Consider the following 21,706-nt stretch of genomic DNA (forward strand, 5'->3'; position numbering starts at 1 on the left):
CAATACAATGCATTCCATATATAGTCTTCACAGTAAACAGATGCTCATGGAAATTAACTAGGCAGCCACACTGAATTGTAGCACAATAGTGTACACCCTTGCTTGCTTGTTTTCATAAAATCACCCCAAGCGAAATCCTTCTCACCAGCCATATTTTGGGAGCTTTTCTCGGGCGGATTTACACCTTGCGCCACACCAAACCCTGGGAAAAGCCCCTTGGAAAATCCTTTCACCAGACGTATTGCCCGAATTACTTAATTAAACATGAACAGCTTGTTCTTTAACTCATCTCCAAATCTCCAGGCACCCGTCCGGCTCGCTCCGTCGTCGTACCTCCGAAACATTCAACAAATCAATTTAATCCTCTCCGTGCTGTGTAGAGTAGTGCTTCAGTAGTGCTCAACGGTTTCTACCGCAGTAGAAATGCTGCTAGTTGCTATCGGAGCTCATTTCAGCTCGTTCCAAGTCAGTCTTCCCTCCAACAAACATCCGTTTTACTCCGGCACGGCGTCAAGGCCGTCGAAGAATTAGAATGCTCACCGGCGCTTGGATTAGAGTTGTCTTCGCGAGGTGGAATGTTGCTTTTAATGCGCTTCTTGTTTGCTCTCGTAGTGCGACGCGTAGAAGGCTGAACGACAATGCCTGGTTGGGTTGAAAACAGCTCCGTCTCATGCCCCCCCAATGGGAAGCAATCATGCCCTCCCACGTCGGACGCAGACGACGAATTATGTGAGGAATTTTCCTTCCAAAATTAATAAAATTCCATTCTCCGACCGGTGGGGGAGGGGGAGAATGCGTGTGAAAAAAAAGAAAACGCCCGCCACGATCCCTTTTCACAACCAATTCAGCAAAAACAATAATGTTCGTGCAACCCTCCTCTCGCCTGCCTGGAAGCGGTGCTTAACGAAGCCGGTAGAAAGTTGATGGCCGTTGGAAGCAAACGCACCATTAACACCACGGTGGAAACCCGTTGCGAAGGGTTGATTTAATGAAGGGGAGAAGGCACAAGAAAAGGGAACCGAACGGAGTTTTTCCGGTTAACCGACGACCGCAGGGTGCAGATGGGTGACGCAGTGACTGAGGACCGCGGGGATGGAATGTGTTTGGTCAAGTGGTTACACAGCTGAGAAGCTGAAAGAGAAGAAATCCGGGGAGCCCAGGAGCCGAAGCCGCGTATTAATTTCAGTAATTTCACGCGTAATATCTTCAAGTGGTTTTAAATTTGATTTGTGCGGTGTACCGAGGTGATGAGGGGTCTGTTTTGCTTGCCAGCGGTTACGCGCGTGTGTTGATTGGCTTGGGTTACGCGACCGTCCTCAGCGCACACCCACCAATGACATGCGGAAAAGCCGGTGGTTGATGAAGGTTGCTGCCTGTTACAAATGAAAGAGGGTAGGTTACAAGTAGGGAAAGGGAGATTTGCCGTTAACTGGGTGGGGAAGGGTTAATGGTTGATTTAATTTTTGAATTTTCTTATCTTTGCTCTGATGAGGTGCCAAATGATGGGGTACGTGAAGGAAGTGGATTTTCTTTGGAGAGAACATTCGAATCACCCCAAAAGAAGAAAACCTAATGAAGGGACTGTAATCTTAATCGCTTTTTGTCGTTCTTTTTTTTCTATTTTCTCTAATCAAAGACCAGTTTAGTATTTTCTTGTCCTATTTTGTCCCCTAGCTTCTACTGTGTGTTTTTTCAGGGACAATTCCTATATAATGACCGTGCAAAAGTTTTTGATGAACCTATCAATTCAATTCCTTCTTGGGATGATGTTTTAAACTTTGTTAAAGAGTCTTGTAATAGCTTGTGCAGATGAAGATAACGAGATTATTATTATGTATGTTTGTAATTTAACTTTGGCAAGGTGTGAATGGTAAAACACTGGCTTAAAATTGTTTGGCGACTTCTTGTTTGTACATAGTTAAAAAATATCATTTTTATACTATTACTAAGACAAAACACACTACAGAATGATTTACCTTTCTGTGAAATGAGATTCATAACAATGTAACACTTCACACATGCTGTGCGAAAAAAGACCGCGTCCCAAAATTACACGCATTCCTTCGTGACGCACCTTTTTCTGCTTCCTCATTTCACGCTGATCACGGTCGGTGACAGAGGCAAAGTGTCACGTGATGCTTGATACAGCCTACAATGTCCCATCTCTCCACTCCTACGAGCAAAACGCACGGAAGACACGACTGTGACAGTGGCTGAAACATTGCCCAGCACAACCTGCACAACCTGCCGTCATGCTGGACGCGATATTTGTTCACCGCTTGAACCAACAAGGAAAAAAAAACGCACCTACATCAAACCGATGACGATGATGATGGTGATGAAAATTTGCCACCCCATTTGCCGCATTCCGTCGCCAATTCCGTACCACAGTACCTGTGCCCGATGCAATCGCACGCCGAGGTGAGCTAGCTTATTTTCATCCTCCATCAAGACGACCGATCAGCTTGAAAGGAGGTTGGAAGGAAGGAAGACCTTGGAAACAGTGGTGGACGGTGCTCCCGACCTGACAGCGCTGACTGATGATGCAGGAAAGCAGCAAACAAGGGCGTCACGCTCTCAAACCCAAAAACACACATTAAATAATAAACCACAAACACAGCACGAGTGCGAAGTTTGGCGGTTGCGGGTTACGAGACAAAAACAATAATTTATAAATTCGTGTATAAAAATTCCCGCATCTCTTCAATGGAACCGTCCAACGAACGGTCTGCTGTGTCACCGTGGAAAATGGATTCTCTGTCTTGAGGTTGAGATGGAGCCTGTCTGTCGTTTGTTCGCAGTATGGCAAGGTGGTTGAGGGTTAAACAGTCACTCACGGGAAGCTAATTTTAGGTGAGATGATACCAGGTAGTCAGGACAGTGTCGTGTCTGAAGCTGAAGGATGGAAAAGGCGTCCAAAAACAATGACACGAAAAACTGACAGACAGTAGTAGCTCTCTGTCTCTGTCTGCTTACCTTTCATCGCAAAGGAGTGTCTCAAAGCAAACGTTTTTTCTTCTCCCAGAGGAAGATTGTGGCAGAAGAGGAATGGGCAAACTGCCACGCTAAACCCTCAACTATCAATGTTGAAACTGCGATGAAAGATTGTGGGGCTTCTGGAAGCGTTCAAAATTGAGATGAATTTTGGTGATTTTGTGTGTGTGTGTGTGTGTGTGTGTGTGTGTGTGTGTGTGTGTGTGTGTGTGTGTGTGTGTGCGTTTGAGACGTAGAAACGCGTGGAAATGCACATCAGAGTGTGAAGAGGGCGGTAAAACGTTTGATGCACGGTGCGTGGCTATAATTCACGGGTGGTTTGTAAACATTGGCAACGATGGAATTGGATGGTCTCTGCAAAGAAGAAGGCGCCCCCTCCTGTGCAAGAACGCCAGATAGTTCGGTTGAGGGTGGCACAAGTATAGATAAATTCCATCTCCCTTCCTTGATGGATGGATATTGTGCTGCGAGCGTTTCGGGTTTTTTCCCTCTGTTCCCTTCGGTGAAAACATTTTCATTGCATTGCAGTCTAAGCTGATTGGAAGTGGAGCTGGGAAGCGGGAAGAAAATTGTTGCCATTTTCATATCCTCCCCTCCAACACGTCCCCAACCTTTCCTCAGGCGTGATCTTGGCGCGTGTTTAGATGTTTCGAAACAAGCAAACCTTCGAACGCACCCGTTAGAGTCGTAAAGCGTGAAAGCGAAAGTGGATGTTTTGACTAGCGAGCGGTGTTGGAAAACTTGCCGAGGTAAACTTTTCCGGCGCGAGAGTTTTTTATGTGTTTGTGTGTGTGTTTTTTTTGTATTATTCTCTTCTCTTTCCTCTTCACCTGCACTACTTAATGGGTAAAAGATGAAGAAAAGCAAATCCCGGAGCTGATGAAGCATTTATTTTCTTCCCTTCGCAGGTGATTTATCGATGTTTGCAAACAGTAAGCGGACGCCAGTTTTGAAGTGGTTTTTTTTCTTTTGCTGGGCAGTATAATTTGAGAGGGAAAGAGATGAGAGCGGTAGCTGTGGAATTTGTAAGGACGTCAAACATCAAAGCTAGTTTGTGGGAGAAAAATGACAAATCAGTGTGCGCGTTCGGGCGGAGGCAAATCATCTGGTTTATGTTACCCGGGAATGGTGTGAAGTGACACACGGAGATAAAAGGAAGGAAAGGCGTAAATATCATAACATTAGTTGCAAGTACTAAGCGTGTTAAAACTATCGATGAATAGGTCGAGCACACATCTGGATGATGTGTGAGATAATAAAGAAGTTATTTGAGTGTTTGTGGAACACTATCAAGATGTTTGGTTGAGCATAAATAAAGTGTTTTATTACGATTTATGCTATAACATGCTAGAAATAGAAATATTAGAGCAATAGATTAATGCCATGGTGCAATAAAAGCTATGTAAACCTGGTCTTTCTTCTTCTTCTTCTTTGGCTCAACAACCGATGTCGGTCAAGGCCTGCCTGTACCCACTTGTGGGCTTGGCTTTCAGTGACTAATAGATTTCCCCCCATAGCAGGATAGTCAGTCCTACGTATGGCGGCACGGTCTATTTGGGGGTTGAACCCATGACGGGCATGTTGTTAAGTCGTACGAGTTGACGACTGTACTACGAGAAAACCTGGTCTTTAGTATCTTTTATATTGATGATCCTTGAAGGACTCTGTTATTGCATACATTTAGGCGCAATAGTTATGTGAGCTCTTGTAAGAGAGATTTGTTTTATGAAATAAATGTTGTTTTCTTATAGCAAATCATACTCGCTAGTAGAAATTCTTGTCTCTTTCATGTTTTCCAAATGCTACATGCCGCATGCAACTGCTGTAAAATCCTTTCCCTGGCCAATTTTACAAGCCATGTCATCAACATTTACACCAATATCGGGTTTCAGTTCTACCCTCATCCCTCACGAAACACAATACCAAAAATAAACTTCCAAATAAAAGCTCAACGCCATCGCCGCTTCTCACCTTTCGTTTGTGGTTAAATTTTGTGCAAATCTTTGTTGATGTTTGTGCTCTGGCGTGGCACGTTTGTAACCCTTTTACCATTACCCCCACTGCAACCAACACGGCGGCGGTGGTAGCGTTTATACGATCGTAAATCGACTAGAACAACGTGCCAACCAAATAGCCGGAGAGGGAAGCAAAAAGCTGCAACGATTCCCACGTGGTTATAAACCTTTCGGTAATGTCGTTTTCCTTCGTATCGAAGCTTTCCCGTTGTGTTTTTTTTTGTTGTTGTTGCTGCTTCCACTGCCCTGTTTCAAGCTAGACTGCCAGAAACCCTGAAGGAACAACTTTTTTTTCCTGTCTTGTTCTCTTTCGTCAAGTTTGGGGTTTTTTTTATCTCGTTGTTGCAACATAAAAAGAGAAGAGAAAAAAGTAGCCAGCCCGGAAACTTCTCACTATAAAATGGAATAATAGAAGTGAGAACAAAAACATTCGTACCCTTCCTCAGACAGGGCCCACCGCAACCCCCCCAATACCATCCAAAACAACAAACGAACGGTTACCTTCCGTCACGGAGTCGAAGGGAGCGCGCGCGTTGCAAAAGGCAAAGGCTTGAAGACCTGAACGCTTCAATTCGTACTTTAACGCCACCGTGGTACCGCCCGCCAGTACGATTCCTGGTTTGCTATGGGAAGCGACGTAGGTTTAAGCCGTCCGTCTGGTTTCGTTATTTGCGCGAGCATCCTTTCCTTCAAAATATTCCCTTTATGTGTGACGCTCGCTTGAACAACGGGGTTTGAAGACACCAAACAGCGTCAGAAAAAAAACCAGCACGGCCATGGGGTCGGGTGCTGAAACTATCCTGAATGGGACGAATGTGGGTGTTGCTGGTTGGTGGTGCTGGTGATGTACAATATTGGAAAAACAAAGTTTGATCATGCATGAAAATTTCAGGAAACACGAGCCAAGGATATCGCTTTTCGCGCCGCTCCCGTTTCACAGTTTCCGAGCACAACCGTGGCGAGGCTCAATCCCGGTGACGGAGAAGCAGCCACGGTTTGTCTTGCTGAATGGTATGGAAATTTATATGCACGGTGGTTCCCTGTTTTGGCGGTGATGGTGCTACTACTGCATGTAGTTTACATATCTAGCGCGAACGCGGCCAGTCGACATTCGGTGTCGGTGCAACTGATGCTGTTCGCGGTGGTTGTGCCGTTCTTTTGAGCTTGCTGCTGCTCCTCCGTGGAAAGGGTGATAAGGTAAAGCGAAACAAATAGGCTAGATCGACGGTGCATTGGTAGTGATGAAGCCGGGGATAGTGTGTTGAATTTATTGAAGAATATTTGGAAGTAGAAAAAAGAAACATAAGCAAACATTTCTTCCGGGAGCAGTTTCAATGCTGACGTACAGATCCGAAATACTGATGGATATTTTATTCAGAACAGGTAATTTATTTGAAGGTGCAATATCTTGAACGGGGAATAGAAACTCAGAGCTGTATAAATAATTAATCATTGATAATAATCAGAGAAGATATCTAAAAGCATCATAAGGACGATGTAAATCCTGATAGTATGCTGTAATGTTCTTTTGTGTGATGTGTTATTAAGTATGGAATAAACTTCTTGTGAAGAGTTCAATTCATCTAATTCAGATTTTGTTTGTATTTCGAGGAGATGTGGTTCACTTAATTTCTCAATCAAAGTAATTTTTCAATCAAAGCCTCTTCAAAGTATGACATTAGATAGTTATCGTTACACAAAAACAATAAATTATACAATTTTAAGTACTTCCAAGCTAGAAAGTTCATTAAAACATAAACCAAAATAGACGCAAATATCTCATAAAGAAGAAATTACGAAAAAGATAACTTTTGCACAAAATACACCCACCATTCATCAAGTTGCAAATTCTCATAGCAAAATTTGAAACATAAACAAACACTCTGACATTCGCAAGCTCGCAAAAATAAAGCGAAATACAACAAAACTCTCATGACGCAACAGCATTACTAGACATCACTCACCCACATCGCCGTCACACGACCACTGTCATCCGTATGGCGTCCGATGCTTTGCAGTTAATTAATCTGCAGCGGATTCGCCTAATGAACAGAGTTTAATGTGGGATCAAGCTGTAAGCGCACAGCAAAAAGAAAGAAAGCAAGCCGAAAAAGCTCCCTAAATCTCTTTGAACCTCGAGGCCACAAATAATGGCAACTCGCGTGCAGCGTAACGCATCATGTGCAGCCGCGACCAAAATTTGATCCGTGTGTGAGTGTGTATCCCGAACATAGGTTGATAGGGTTCGTTGGCAGATCTGTGCCATTTCTTTTTGTTTGTTCTTTCATTCGCTCACATTTTATCCGCAAATGATGACTTTTCGTGTGACGCTCTTGTGCGTCCATTGGTGAGTGGCTGGGTTCAATCTGTTGAATCTGCATGCACGTAACGAGACACGAGAGTTTCACCCGGTCCGATGTGAACCATTCAATGTGTGTCGTTGGGGTTTAAGGGTTGAAATAGAAGACCGTGCAACAAGCTGACATGGTAATCCAACGATGTCCGTTGCCTCATGAGGATCGGCTGGATGGAAAGTGATCCTGACGTTGCCGGAGTCCGTTTCGGGTAAGGTATCAGTTATGTCCTTTACCCTAATACTCCTTTCCCCATTTCTCTCTCGGCGTCGTCAGCATGCCGACGAAATTGAAATATTAAAACTATTAAAACCATCCCCACCGTACAACGGCCGAACGACCGAAGCACCGGAGAAGGGTAAAGCGATGAAGCAACAAATATAAATTACTTCTTACTTTAATTCCCTACATTCTTCGCAGCCCAACTTCTGGGTGGCGGTTGTGAGCGAGCGCCGTCTGGAACGGCATCCCGGCAAGTCCGACACGACCAGACGGCGAACGGGAGCCTTACGGTCCGTTGTTCTGGCGAAGTTATCGTTTGCATTTTTACGCTCTTCTGGCTACACTGGAGCGTCGCACTGAAACACCGGTGTCGGTTTCTTTTCGGGGCTTTCGGGAAGCCAGTGCTATCGCATTCCAGTCAGCTTGGATTCCAACCACAAGATGTCTCGAGCAGGACCAAGGTTGGGCTGCAATTGGAAAGATGACTTTTTTATTTCACTCACGCCCCGTGCCTGGCTCGCTTAATCGCTTCTTAAACGGTGTCCTTTTCCAGCGTGCAAGTGGATCAGTTACATGTTTTATTGCGCCCAGAGAAAGTCAGAGCACTAAGATGGCAGTACAGTTTTGGAAGAAATTTGATAAATGTACAGCCGTCAGGTCTCTGTTTTGCCACAGCAAACCCAGGAGTGAAGAAATGGAAATGGAAATAAACTGCCTTTATCGATCGTTGCTGTACTGAATGGCTTGACTGATCATGACTCACTTAACAAGAACTCTTTTCTTTTGCCTTGCCTTTACAGATACTTCTTTCGCATCCTACCCTGGACCGCAACGAACGCAGCCAAGATGAAGATGTCAAAACTCTCCAATCAGACCAACTCCCAGGACCCGCAGGCGGTGAACTCGCGCGTCTTCGTCGGCAACTTGAACACTTTTCAGTGCTCCAAGACGGACGTGGAGCGCATGTTTCAGCGCTACGGACGGTTGGCGGGTAAGTTTCGCATTGAGTTTATTGTTTTACTGGCAATGTTTTATGGCAGTTGCCCTCTGCTTAAAGAGGAAACAGTAGCAAACTTCTTAAAGAGACTGGTCGAGACTGTGGAATATGAGCTCACAGCTCGAAAATGCGTCATGCAACATTCAAGCCAATCAAGGGCATTAGCCTCGGTCAGCCCATCTCATCCTAGCTGGGTATGAAAAATCGATACACACATTTGCTTGCACCACGATGCCCGACAGCAGCATCACGGGAATGGCGGGAACGGGAATCCAAAATCAGTGAGAGGTCACAAACGTCAACCGACACTTGGCTCCGGCAGCCGCTCGTGCCATTTTGGAAGCCATTTATCGCATCAATAATTCTGTACCGTTTGATGTCCGGGCACGCTGGTATCGCTTCGATTTCTTCCCTTTTTCCATGCGCTGTGCGCTGTGCTCAAAAGTTGCAAAACCTATCGATCGTGATCTGTTTCCCGGAGCTGCAACGAAAGGGAAAAAAGCAGCATATAAACTCCAAATGGGGTAATTGAATTTACAATAGTCTATTAGGAGAAAGTTTCCCTGCTCCGTCTGGGAGGGGGAAATAAGAATGGCGGTGTCGTCTGCCAAGTCGACGGTAAAACATCGCTGGGCAGATTGCTTCTCCGCACAGAGAAATGAGAACAAATCGATGCCACTCGCCTCCAGACGGCTGCAGACTGGTACCTTGTACCGGACATTGTACACATCGGCGAGCCGGAACGTTCATGTTCTCGTGTGGATAAGAAAGTGGAAAATCGTCTTAAGAAACTTAATTGTAAGCTCCTTTCAGTAACCGTACACCCTGTCGACGGCCCGTGTCCCGTGTCAAAGTTCGTGAGCATCAAATGAATGTTATTCTGCTCTCTTGGCACTCGTCTTCCATTGCATTGGCCGTGGAAGACGATTCGCTGGGCAGCGTCGATCTTTTTTTATGCTCTTTCTCTTCGTACCTTCGCTGCACTTGCATCAACTGCAAAATAACTTCTTTTGGTGTGGCGAAAGGGAAAAGGATGAGCAGCGTACAGGAATCAAACTACTATTAAAGTCCATTTTAAAGCATGGGGAATCTATTTTCCAATCGTTTAACTGTAGAGTGCGGGAGCACATTGAAAAAGAGTTCGAAAACAATTCGGAGCAGCATTGTCGAGCAGCACGTTGGGAGGAAAAATTGCAATCGCTTTATTGAAGTGAAAGTTTTATGTTGACCGTTTACCACAATTTGTAAATTGGTGAGCTCAAATCTTTGAACCGATTTACAGAGTTAGTGCGTCGTTTGTGTTGTAGTTTTGATCACATCAAGCTGTTGGAGATCTTTTGGTTTCAAACTTTTGTCCATCTTGGAATACAAAAGGTTTATATTTTGAGGTATTATTGGTTTTTAATGCTTATATTATAAAACATTGAAATTTTTTCGATTTTTTTAATCTTTTTTATTTGCAAAGTTATATGTAATTTTAAAATGTATTATGTATTAAAGGCTCGTATTCTAAATTCGACCTTAAAATTACCAATTTGATGCCTATTTGGCCTCTATGACGTATTTGTTTTCACTTTTAGTCTCTAATTCCCAAAACGTCGCTTTTGTCGCAGTTTTTGACTGTGAATGCTCTTTAAACGTTTGAATCAAGCAGCAATATTAGTTTTAAACAATATTTCAATCAATTTTAACCAAAACAATAGTTTAAATTGTCAAAAACTGATGCCATGGAGCAACAATTCATCTTTCAAACCGTATATTTTAATTGAGTAATAATTTTCGCTTACAAACAAGACCTTCAACAGGTCTTGTAATTGTATCCTTTAGTTCGATTTACTCCAAAATAATATAAATTTAGGTATTAATTATTAATGATTAAATTGAACTTAGTTTTGTGTTAAATTTATTTTAGTGGTATAGTACAAAATATCTCACCTGAAACATGATATATTTCAATAATTCGTTTTAAGTCGTCGTTCAACAATCTATTCACTTCAAGACAAACATACAATCTTCACACAAAATTCCCTTTAACACCACATTAACCTTCACCTGAGATTACATTGCCGCAGTAGCAATAACTTGCACACAAACACACTATGTACACCTTGTGCACATGCGATGCTCGAGGATTCCAAACTAAATAGCTACTAATTCTCCTACCTGCAGCACCATTAATACTCGCAAAACGCCTGGCCGCGACGTACACGCGCGAATTCACACCTTGTCAAACTGTCATGCACAATGCAGCGGAAATGGGAATGCAATTTGCTTCCTCCCAACCGACCCGAATGTCCCACTGTCCTGTGCAGAGCATTGCTTCGACGCCGATGTGACTTCCAGGCTCCTGCCTCTCCACCACGATTGTAAATAAAAGTTTATTGCATGCTTTTAATTAGAAACTTTCTTAACAGTTTCTTTGCAGTGGATTGAAAACGGGTGTGCACGAGGATGGAGAATGGAAGTGCCGGGAAGGAAACTTTTCATTTTTCACGATTCACTTTGATTTCACCCGTGCTCGATTGCTCGACACGAGGGGTAGTGAACGCTTTGCTGTGTGATTTTTCGCCAACCAAACAAAACAGCAAATGGATGGAATTGAAGGGAGCAAATGGAACAAAAAACTCGCATTGGAACTCACTGCACTGCCACAGTCCATCGGAACGCATGACTGTAGCTCGATTAGTACATTTTCCGCATCCACGTTACACCTTCTGAAGGGAAAAAAAGACCAATACCACCTAACTCACCTTTTTGCAGAAAGTTTACGTCCGGAAATCACGATCATTACCGGTAGGTCGGTGCTCCAAACCTTCGAGGGCAATGTACGCTTCCGCAAGGTGCAGTTTTGGTGCGGCCCCGGGAAAAGAAACAGTAAAACTTCTTTTGCTAATTTCATGCTTCAGCGGCGTTAGATACTCTTGTGTGCCCAAGCGCGTGTGTGTGTCTGTGTGTTCCATTCCCTTACAGCAAAACAGGGCTAGTTGGGATGGGAGAAGAGAAGCGGCACAGTTTTACAAGTTTTATCAATTTTTAATATCACCACAACACACCATGCACACCCGTGGCACACCCTTGTTGCCGTGCTGCCGTGCTGAATTCCAACACTATTTTGATTGCTGTTTTGCGTCTGCAATGCGACGCCAGAATTGCAGACAAAGAAACCTCAGCGCCCGAAATTGTTGCTCGTTAGTTTTACCGATTCATCATCAACAACAAGCGCCGGGCGCTCCACTCCGTTCTCTGCCGGCACGTTTTTCCCATGTCCACGCGCAATGATTGCGTCATTATCACTGCAGCACTCGGTGATTTTCCTGCCAGGCCTAACAATGACAAACAAAATCTCATCTAACGAGTGTGTGTGTGTGTTGGGGTGAGTGTGAGTGCTTTAGGGATATCAAAGCTGTACGGATAAAGCGGAACGCCACCATCATGGTAAGCTAATACAAAATAGAAAGCAAGCGAGCGGTGCGTGAAGCAAAAAACTCGAGCGAATCAAACGCATTCCCAATACTTCATTCGGTGGATTTTTATCTTTGTACCTTTAGAAAAAAATGCACCAACACTACACTAATGCTGCAAAACGGTACAGCTTCCATCCTTACAGCCTGTGCTGGACGGACAGATTACAATTTTCCCGAACATCCACCTGCATCCCTTAAGGGCGTACAAGCCCCTGGAGAGGATGAGAGAGAATGGGCGACCGTGTCTGTCTGATATCACTCCATGTGCAGTCGCCAGGTTTCCACTGGAGACGGATTGATGGATGGCTGGGAAACAATTCCCTCTTAACGAACGCATCGAGCCACATCCCTCGAGCGTTCGAACTAATGCCGCGTGCATCACTGCAACACACTCATTCGCTCGAACCATTGCCGGTGTGACTCCACTACCTTAAAAAAATAGATCTTTTGGTGGATCGGATTGAGTGAATCTTTTTTTTTCCCTTTTATTTGCTTTCTAAATCCACTGCTCGGTGTACGGGCACAGATAGAAGGAGATTTGGTGCGCCATACAGAGAAGCGTGTATAGAAAAGCATGTACCCCAAACTCCCGTGGATGGGACTAAGCTGTCACTGGGACTTCAATGCGGAGCAAATAAAACAAAAAATGGACAGTGTAAAAAGGGTACCAATTTTTCAGTGATTAACTAGATATTCATGCGCGACGAGATGGAACGGTGGTTAGCCTAACAGGCGCTACCAAAATGCAATATTTGAGCTCGATTCAAAGTTTGATTTGATTAGGTCTCTTCTAAGTTTGAATGGTTTGTGATGTGAGTGAGGGATTTTGGATAGAGCAGGGATATTTGGAAGCCTCATTCTTAATCAAGACAATCCTGAATTTTAAACTTGATTTTTCCTACCCATTTAAAATATATATTTCATCCTAAAATAGTTACTAAAAACAGATATTCGACTGCTTTTATCGTTCTTATTGCTGCACTGTCTTTCATTGTTGCTTTCGCAACGAAATGATTCAGTTGCTCAGATTTTTCACTCACCACCCTTTCTTCAACTTCAACTTCAAATGCTATGGAATGTCCTGCCAACTGACAAGCGCCATTCAACTACACCGAAACTGTTGAAATTCCCAATGTCTGCGCACACGTGAAGCAGGGCAAAAAGATTAAAAAAAAAAAATCAAGCTCCACAGTTGAATCCCTTGTGCAGCAGATAATCCTTTCTCTATTTCTGCCCATGCATGCGTGAATTATTCAGTCGATGAAATTGAGTTTTTTCGCTTGATTCAGCGAACCGCTGCCATGTTCGGACTTTTTTATGCCCTCTCTCACATGTGTTCAAAAATGTATCACTTTCCCGCGTGGTCGAACAGGAATCATGGCCACACGGGTTTCGGCGCCAATTTCGAGCAGCAGCCCGCAGTTTGTAACTGGCTACGTTGGCCCGTTGCTTGATGGTGGAATTCTTTTGCAACAACGGATTCTTTTTCCACCACAGCAACTACTCGCACACACACACACACACACACACACACACACACACACACACACACACACACACACACACACTGGGAGTGCTGGGGCGGGTGTTGTCCATTGCTCAATTTAAACCGTTCATCACAACAGTATCGCATTGTGCTGCCGATCGTGCGATGGACAGGTGCGAAGCACAGGGCTTGTAAAGTGTGTAAAAAGTATTTTTTCCAACGCCACTTTCGAGTGAGGGTGGCTCATAAAAAATGGAAATCGCTTCCCCAGTGGATACAAATCATCGGAAAGTATTGTAGTGCGTGTGGGTGTGTGTATGAGCTTTTTTTCTGTATCGCGTCGGAAGGTAAAGCGAGCGTAATTGGGCAAAGTTTTGTTTCCTTTTCCTATCCATTATCATAATCTATCATCCGTTGGATTTATTTGTTAATTTTGTGTCTTTTTTCTCTTTCTTTTTTTGGCACATTTTACCTTCTTGTACAGGAATTTCCATGCATAAAGGATACGCGTTTGTACAGTTCACTAATCCATTCGATGCCCGGAACGCTTGCCACGGTGAGGATGGACGAACGGTGCTGAGTCAAACTTTAGGTAAGTGGTTCAATATGGTGTTTATGAAAATGATCAAGAGTTATTTGTATTTAAATAAAATAGTTCAACATATCGCTCGTTGATGGTAAACTACTAATGAATAAACGATACTACCGTGCACTAGCTAAAAAGAACGGGCCCCGCCATTAAAACTCTAAATCCAGCGCAAACAATGGTCGGTGATGGAACACAAATTGGACCAACTAAAAATTGATACATCATGTCAGGATTGTTGCTGCCACACCTTCCACTGCCATACAGAACAGGCACACACATACACACAGCTGCAAGCTTTTTCCGTGCCCATCATCAATCATGGGCTGGAAAATGATAAAAAGCTGGAAAACTTTCGCTGTCATGTCATACATAAATTATTTTCTTCTCCATCAAATAACGCAAAACTAACGCAAAATGTGCGTGCCACTGCCCTGAGTGGCAGTGTTTTTGCAAAAAACCCTTTTTTCTGGTGCGTGTGTGGTACAGCATGACAGGGACAGAGGCAAAGCGTTTTGGAGCACCCCGAAGGCGCAACTATCTAAGCTACGCTACGGAGTTGGCATGTGTTTGGCCATTTCCTGTTGGAACTGGTGCCTGGTCGTCGTCATCGAAAACGAGGCCGTAGCGATAGCGGGAATGAATTTCATTTCCGCAGCCAAGTCCACCGTATAAGTTCTTCCTTCCTGGCTGTTTTGTTTGCTTTAATTTATGACGTTTGAAGTGCGCTCCGAAGGTCCCAGCAGACCAGGTTCCGGTGTGTGTGTTTCACTATGTATTGGAAGAACCATTTTGTGCTTTGATATGAGCGAACGTCAAATCTACACGATCTTGAAATAATGTTGTGACAACATTAAGCAAACGGCAACATTTATTTATAGCAGGTTGGAATTTAACGATGATTGAAAAATGCATTTTCATGTTTGCTTGGCTCGGCCGTTCCCGTTCTAGCACGTTTCACCGCACAAACCAAATGCGGCTCCGGCTAATCTCGTGCCCTGGTTGCAATATAAATCAAACCGCACGACACGCCATTGTTGCAATAAAATTAAATACCGCAGAAAACATTGAAACATTCGCAGCTGCTGCCACAGATCATGGTTGATTTTATTTCTTTGCCAGCCACACACTAAACAGCTGATACGCCGCTCTGCTGTTTGTGTGTAGTTGAAAATGTTCCTGGTATTGTTGCTCGCGGATTAGCTTCGGTCATTAAAAATAAAATTCTAACAAGATTGCATCAACTGTCAAGGAACGCTTGCTTGTTTATTTTTAATATGCTTTAATTGTGTTCTATGCGGCGGTGAACGTGTGATATGAGCAGCGAATGTGTGCTGTTCGTATGCAAAAGGCACTCCAGGCCGGAGATCGATCTATTGCCGTTTTAATGATGCATCAGCGAAAAGGCATTGCTGTCATAAAGCTGCAACATTTGCATTTTCCATTCGATTCCGTCCAAATTGACGGGTGGCAAGTGGTGGGATAGCTGTCCAAACGTCTCAAATGGATAAAATTATTAAGCAATTAAATGCTACCCGTCGTTTCGTGTTGGCCGAATCAAATCAACATACACACTCCACGAAGCAGCAGCAGCAGGAGCATCAGGTTTTTGGGGAGGATGGAAATGTTCTAATTTTAAAGTGTCACCAGTCACCGCGTGTTGTGCCGAGATCATCTCGTCCACGTAAGTGAGAAAATGATCGGTATCGCTTAGCCCTTGCACATTAGCCCAGAGTTTTACTCTACCGGAGGAGATACGGGAGTGTAAGGAAGGGGGGAAAAATGGACACGAATATGAGATGGATTCGTAATGGTGCTTGCACAACGCGTTCGCGAGCGTTTATTGCCACGGTCGTAAAAGTGCCACCGGTGCGTGGAATAGCGCGTTTGCTTTGAAACATGAATGATTGACAGGTGGAAAATTATAGCCAAGGTGGAAGGTGTTGATGATGATGATGATTCAGGCGGGAAAATGGTATCCGAGTGGTAGTGCAAAAGAGGCAAAAGAGCAAGAGTATAAATGGGCAAACAAAACGCTACCGAACGCAAAATGAAGCGGTCTTTTATGTAGGTTAAATGTTAAAAGAAGCACGCTTGAAAGGTTTGTTCTGGCCTTTCTGTTCGGATGCTAAGCATCTTACAACCGAGCTCTTGAAGATCAACTTCTCAGCAACTACTCCTCAACGCCTTCGTTCACAAGGCACCATCAATTAAAATTCACTGAGAACATTTTCAAACAACAGCCACTCGAATTAATTTATTTAGCTTTCTTATCAACTAGTGATGGGCGTTTCGGAGCGCACCAACGGCTCCGGAGCCGGCTCCGGACTAACGGCTCCGGAGCCGGCTCCGACTTTTTTCCGGAGCCGGCTCCGCTCCGACGGCTCCGGAGCCGGCTCCGCTCCTACGGCTCCGGAGCCGGCTCCGTTCCGACGGCCCCGGAGCTGGCTCCGCACCAACGGCTCCGGAGCCGGCTCCGCACCAACGGCTCCGGAGCCGGCTCCGCACCAACGGCTCCGGAGCCGGCTCCGCACCAACGGCTCCGGAGCCGGCTCCGCACCAACGGCTCCGGAGCCGGCTCCGCACCAACGGCTCCGGAGCCGGCTCCGCACCAACGGCTCCGGAGCCGGCTCCGCACCAACGGCTCCGGAGCCTGCTCCGCACCAACGGCTCCGGAGCCGGCTCCGCACCAACGGCTCCGTAGTCGGCTCCGGACTAACGGTACTCACGGCACCGTTCCAATGGCTGCGGAGCCGGCATCAGGCCCACCGTTCCGGGGCCGGCGACGAATCAACGGCTCCAGACCAACGGCTCCGAACTAACGGTTCAATAGAGACATCATTGTATGATAGCGTAATAAAAAAACTAATATATCTTCTCGCACGTGTGGAAACCAATACACGATGTGATTGCAGTATTGACATGCATGACGTTGTGTAGCATTCGTTGGTCTCGCCTTTCTTAACAATATTCAAAAGTCATCGATGTTTTTTTTTTATAAATTCTTTTATACATGACTTACTCCGCTATTACCGGATTTTCTCGATTGAAACTTCATTGAAAAAGTTATTTTGGTCCTTTGTGTTAAAACCGGCTCCGGAGCCGTTGGAGCGGAGCCGGCTCCGGAGCTGAGCGGAGCCGGCTCCGGAGCCATGGGTGCGGAGCCGGCTCCGGAGCCGTCGGAGCGGAGCCGGCTCCGGAGCCGTGGGTGCGGAGCCAGCTCCGGAGCCGGCTCCGAAATTGTCTGGAGCCGGTCGGAGCCGGCTCCGGCTTCGGAGCCGTTTTGCCCATCACTATTATCAACATCATTTTCACTAAATCCTTCCCAAACATACACCCCGCTTGCGACCAAAGCATACGTTTCAGCAGCTAATCCCTCCGCTAGACAAGGTTTTCGTGCTCCCGCTCTTTCACCTTTATCCTGTCTCATTCGCACTAGAAACGATGATTCTTAGAAAAACGCAACCGGAACGGTCGATGACACACCGAACCCTCCCCCAGCCCTATAATCACCCTGTCGGCACGTGAGTTTAAAACCGCACGTACAGCACACCACAAGACCGTGCCGCTGATCTGGTTTGTTGCGGTGATTTTTTTGTTTTGTTAAATCTTCGTGTCTTTCCGATTCTGCAGACAATTCTTCCCGCCGTGCGTGTGGGCGGAAACGTTCTGAGTGGCCTTCCGTACGCGGGTCTGACATTAATAAAGTGGCCAGAGGATCAGTGGAACCGACAAAACAAAAAAATAAGAGCGCGGTGGTCGATAAAAATAGTTGTTACGATCGTGGGCAAATTTATTTTTCATGTACGTAATGCTTTGCCAGCATTCCGCCAGTAGCAGCAGCAGCAGCAGCACCATCACCGCTCTGGGAAGCAAGGCCAGCCATTTCGTAGAATCAAGACATCGAAGCATGAAAATATCATATGTTACAATGCGATGATGATGATGAGAAAAATGCCTCACCCTAGCACACCACCGCACTTGACGTCACATCGCCAGACCGCACCAACCAACCAGCTAACCAACACGCTTGTTCATTGTTTGCGAAATGATGCAGGCATGACAATTGAACTAATTATAATTAGCGAAAACCTCGCTTGTTAGTGAACTATCTGTCGCTCCGGCCCATACAAGGTCCTTTCTGTCGAGAGAGGGAAAGGGTGCATGGGAGCTAACGAAGAGGGGGCTTCATAACTTTGCCCATCGCTCGCCGACGGCAGGATGGCTGTAAGCCAATGGGGCCCTCTGCGGGCGGTCGGATCGCGACAAATGCAGCGAGCCGTGGTGGAAACACTAAAATTAACCTCCCAAAAATGTCGCACGTCTGGTGGCGCTGCATTGATGATGCTGCCTGCCCCTCATTAACATTCTTTGTGCTTTGGTACCGTTTTTTGACTCGTATTTTGACGGCTGTCTCTTTCGCACTCAAATAGTTTTTTGTTGTTGTTTTTAATGTATTTTTTTACAGATGTGAATATGGTTGCGGAACCTAAACCACATCAAACCGGTCGGAAACGGCAAAACAAATCCAAAACCGGAAACGATTGGTAAGTAAGGGAAGTTTTGTGTTCTTTTAAGGGTTAACACTCGAAAGAGACACATATTTAGCATTTTATTTGTTTTTTAACTTATTTTTTGTAACAAGTGTAAAACAAGAAAATATTGAAAAATAACAGAAAAGTTTAAAATAAAAAAAAAAGATTTTATAATATTAAATAAAAAATAAATAACTGATAATATAGAACTAGTGATAACGCGTACAAAATAAATACCAAACGCATAGAAACATCTCTGAACAGAAAATTAGAAATAGATAGAATAGAAACAATTGAAAGTAGATTGATATAATTTAAAAATAAAACAAGAAAAGAGAAAATGTAAAAACAGACAAAAACATTTACAACTAAAGGAAAATGTTGAAAAGAAGAACATTATTTTTTAACCAATGAGATGAGCAACATTGAAAAATAATAACTAATTCATGGTTACAACCAAAAAGTCAACATTTTAATCTATTCACAGATATAAAACATCAATTCATATTTTCAGATTCATTCATTAGAATATCTCAACTAATCCTTACCATGTTTTTTTTCATCTTTCTTTCACAGGGATTACTACTACGACAGGTAAGTAAGGCTGGAGGGATGCAACAGTCAGAGGTCACCAAACGAGCGTTAGCAAACATGATCACCACCAGCTGTTCCGAGCTTCATCACTCATTCACTCATTTAACTGACGGTTTAACTGTTTCCGCTGCCGGCTGCCATCCCTTCCTGCCATGTCAAGCGGCCTGCACACTGTACACGTGATTTAACTAATTGGCTGCCTTTTTATGATGCGTGATGCTGCTACACGCAAGCCAATTCCGTTCGCCCATTTCCAGCAGCTGGCTGCCGCTGTGTACCAGCCGGGTCGGTCTTATCTTTAGATGTTTGGAAACAGCAGTAGCAGCAGCAGCAGCAGCACCAGAAAACAAGCTGTTAGAGAGACTGAGAGAGAGAGAGAGAGAAAAAAAACTTTGGCAACACTTTCACCATCGCGCTTAATCGCGCGTCGACAGCGGAAACACTAACCCGGCAACCCGGAAAATCATTAACGCCTTGCGATGCTGGCCATTAAGGGGGGAGGCGGCCACGAGTGTGAACGAACGAATGTTGAACAAGCGGGAGCATTTATGAGATGAGTTATCCTCCCGCTTTCTTCGCCGTAATAACGGGCTGTGCTGTAGAGAAAAATGGGCGAAAAATGATGCCGTTAAAAGTTCAAATTTTAAGCCGTTTGCTCGGGTGCCTCTGAGGGCCAGCAGTGAGGAGAGAGAGAGTTTCCTGAAACCATTTCCCATGCCTTTTGCTCACTTATCTGTAGCTGAATCGCTTTACACCGTCTGCATCTCTTTCTCTCCGCTGTGAACAAGAAATGCAATGAATTTTGAACAGTTTGAAAACACAGCTTTTTTACTATGTGAATGTGTTGAAAGTGTAATGGGAAAGATGTAAGATCCAGCGGGCAAAGGGGGAAAAAACGATTAACGCATCCACCACCACCGCAAGGGGTTTCAGCAACCTTGAATGTAGCAAAAATATTAGCCAATTTCGCTGTTGTACAGACTTTCCCGGGGGTAATGGGAAGGTCATAACCGTCTGTGTGGATAGTTTATTTTTTGCATCTCACTAGCAGACCCCTTTCCAACAAAAAAAAAGAAATGAGGGGTCAAACCACTCGGTGACGTGGGCGGTGGTGGTCGCACAAAAATCCCACTAGCCCAAAGTCTGCACGACCATCCAAACCGAGGACCGAGGACCTTTTTCAACCGCCCTTGTAGGATGAGCTAAAATGAAAGTTTAATCTTTTTATTGCACGCCGGTCATTTTACTCAACCATTCATATTCATCGTCGAAAACGAGGTTGGACGAACGAAACGGCTGCGCGTGGAAGCTAGGGTTTAACAAAAAAAAAAGTGGGAGAAGCAAACAGCATCACTCATGATTGTTGAAGCTCGTACGCTCGGTTTTTTTGCATGCTTCCTTCCCGCTTGTGAGCATAACTTTACGCTGACCCTCATTGAGGTTGGTGGGTATTAAGTGAGCAAACATCCTGCTCCCACACGGCTGCAAAACCACATTGTTTACCAGCGTACGTAAAGCGCTGTAGCGCAACTACTGCTGCAATCTGTTTCCATGGTATGGCGCTAGCGTCATACAGAGCCTGCAGTCCCTAATGCAGCAGAGCTTTGCAGCGGGGTTTTTTGTTTTTCTTTCCCGTTGCTGCCCACTCAATCCTTCTAGCCTGAAGTTAATCTTTGCGGTTATTAAAGCTTAAGCAAGTGTTTTTCATTCACTTTGCCGTCCGTTGGAGGTTAGAGGTGGTTGACCACCGAAAGGGAGGGTTTTCCGTGAGCTGAAGTTGTACCATCGACTGCGAATGGGTAGTTTATGAGAGGGGGTTTTAAGCGTGTAGCTGAGCACTGGTGTGTCGGTCACGATTGTATGACTTTGGGAATAACTTTACGATCACGTTACGCTAATTATCTGTCTTTTCTTTTCACACTGTGTTAGTTTTAATGAAGCGATTATTGCAGTAATGTTTATTTTTCCAATTAGTGTACCAATAGCTCATGCACTTGAGAATAAGCTGACAAGACTTATTGTATTAATACAGCAAAGTATTTGAGACAGTGATGCAACTGAATGCTATATATACTGCTTGTCCATTGATTGAATTGTCCATTGTAGAAGCGTCTTTGCATGCTTCTACATCAATCTCATATATTATATAATACCTTTTAATTTCTTTAGTATGATTTTCAACACTCCAAAGATCTATTGCCACCGTTTTTTCACCGAGATTTCTTGATACAAGGTTTCTTAGGAACTATCGAATGTAAACGTTTCATCAAAATGGATGTAATACATGGTTTTCCAAGTCACTCTCGAATGTGAAAATCATTATTCACCAGCTCCAAGATGTATTTGCACAGCTGTCAAATGGTCTATTTGCATCATAATACAACTACAATTCTTAGACATCATTTTCAACACATCATAAAGAACTGTCAAACTCTATCCAGCATGAGATGTGATGAAAA

The 21,706-nt window shown here is 44.5% G+C and overlaps 1 protein-coding gene across 6 annotated transcripts in view; it reads left to right on the forward strand.

Annotated features, from left to right (window-relative positions):
• LOC120893513 overlaps positions 1 to 21,706 on the forward strand; it is a 102,683-nt gene that overhangs the window by 57,061 nt on the left and 23,916 nt on the right. For all 6 annotated transcript variants that reach the window (XM_040295465.1, XM_040295461.1, XM_040295464.1 and 3 more), the window contains 4 exons: positions 8,386 to 8,576; positions 14,017 to 14,124; positions 18,587 to 18,665; positions 19,230 to 19,247. In XM_040295465.1, coding sequence (XP_040151399.1) covers positions 8,432 to 8,576; positions 14,017 to 14,124; positions 18,587 to 18,665; positions 19,230 to 19,247 — 350 coding nt within the window. In that variant the 5' untranslated portion in view covers positions 8,386 to 8,431. The remainder of the gene's footprint in view (positions 1 to 8,385; positions 8,577 to 14,016; positions 14,125 to 18,586; positions 18,666 to 19,229; positions 19,248 to 21,706) is intronic.

Source organism: Anopheles arabiensis, chromosome 2 (assembly GCF_016920715.1).
Source record: "Anopheles arabiensis isolate DONGOLA chromosome 2, AaraD3, whole genome shotgun sequence".
NCBI classification, from domain to species: domain Eukaryota; kingdom Metazoa; phylum Arthropoda; class Insecta; order Diptera; family Culicidae; genus Anopheles; species Anopheles arabiensis.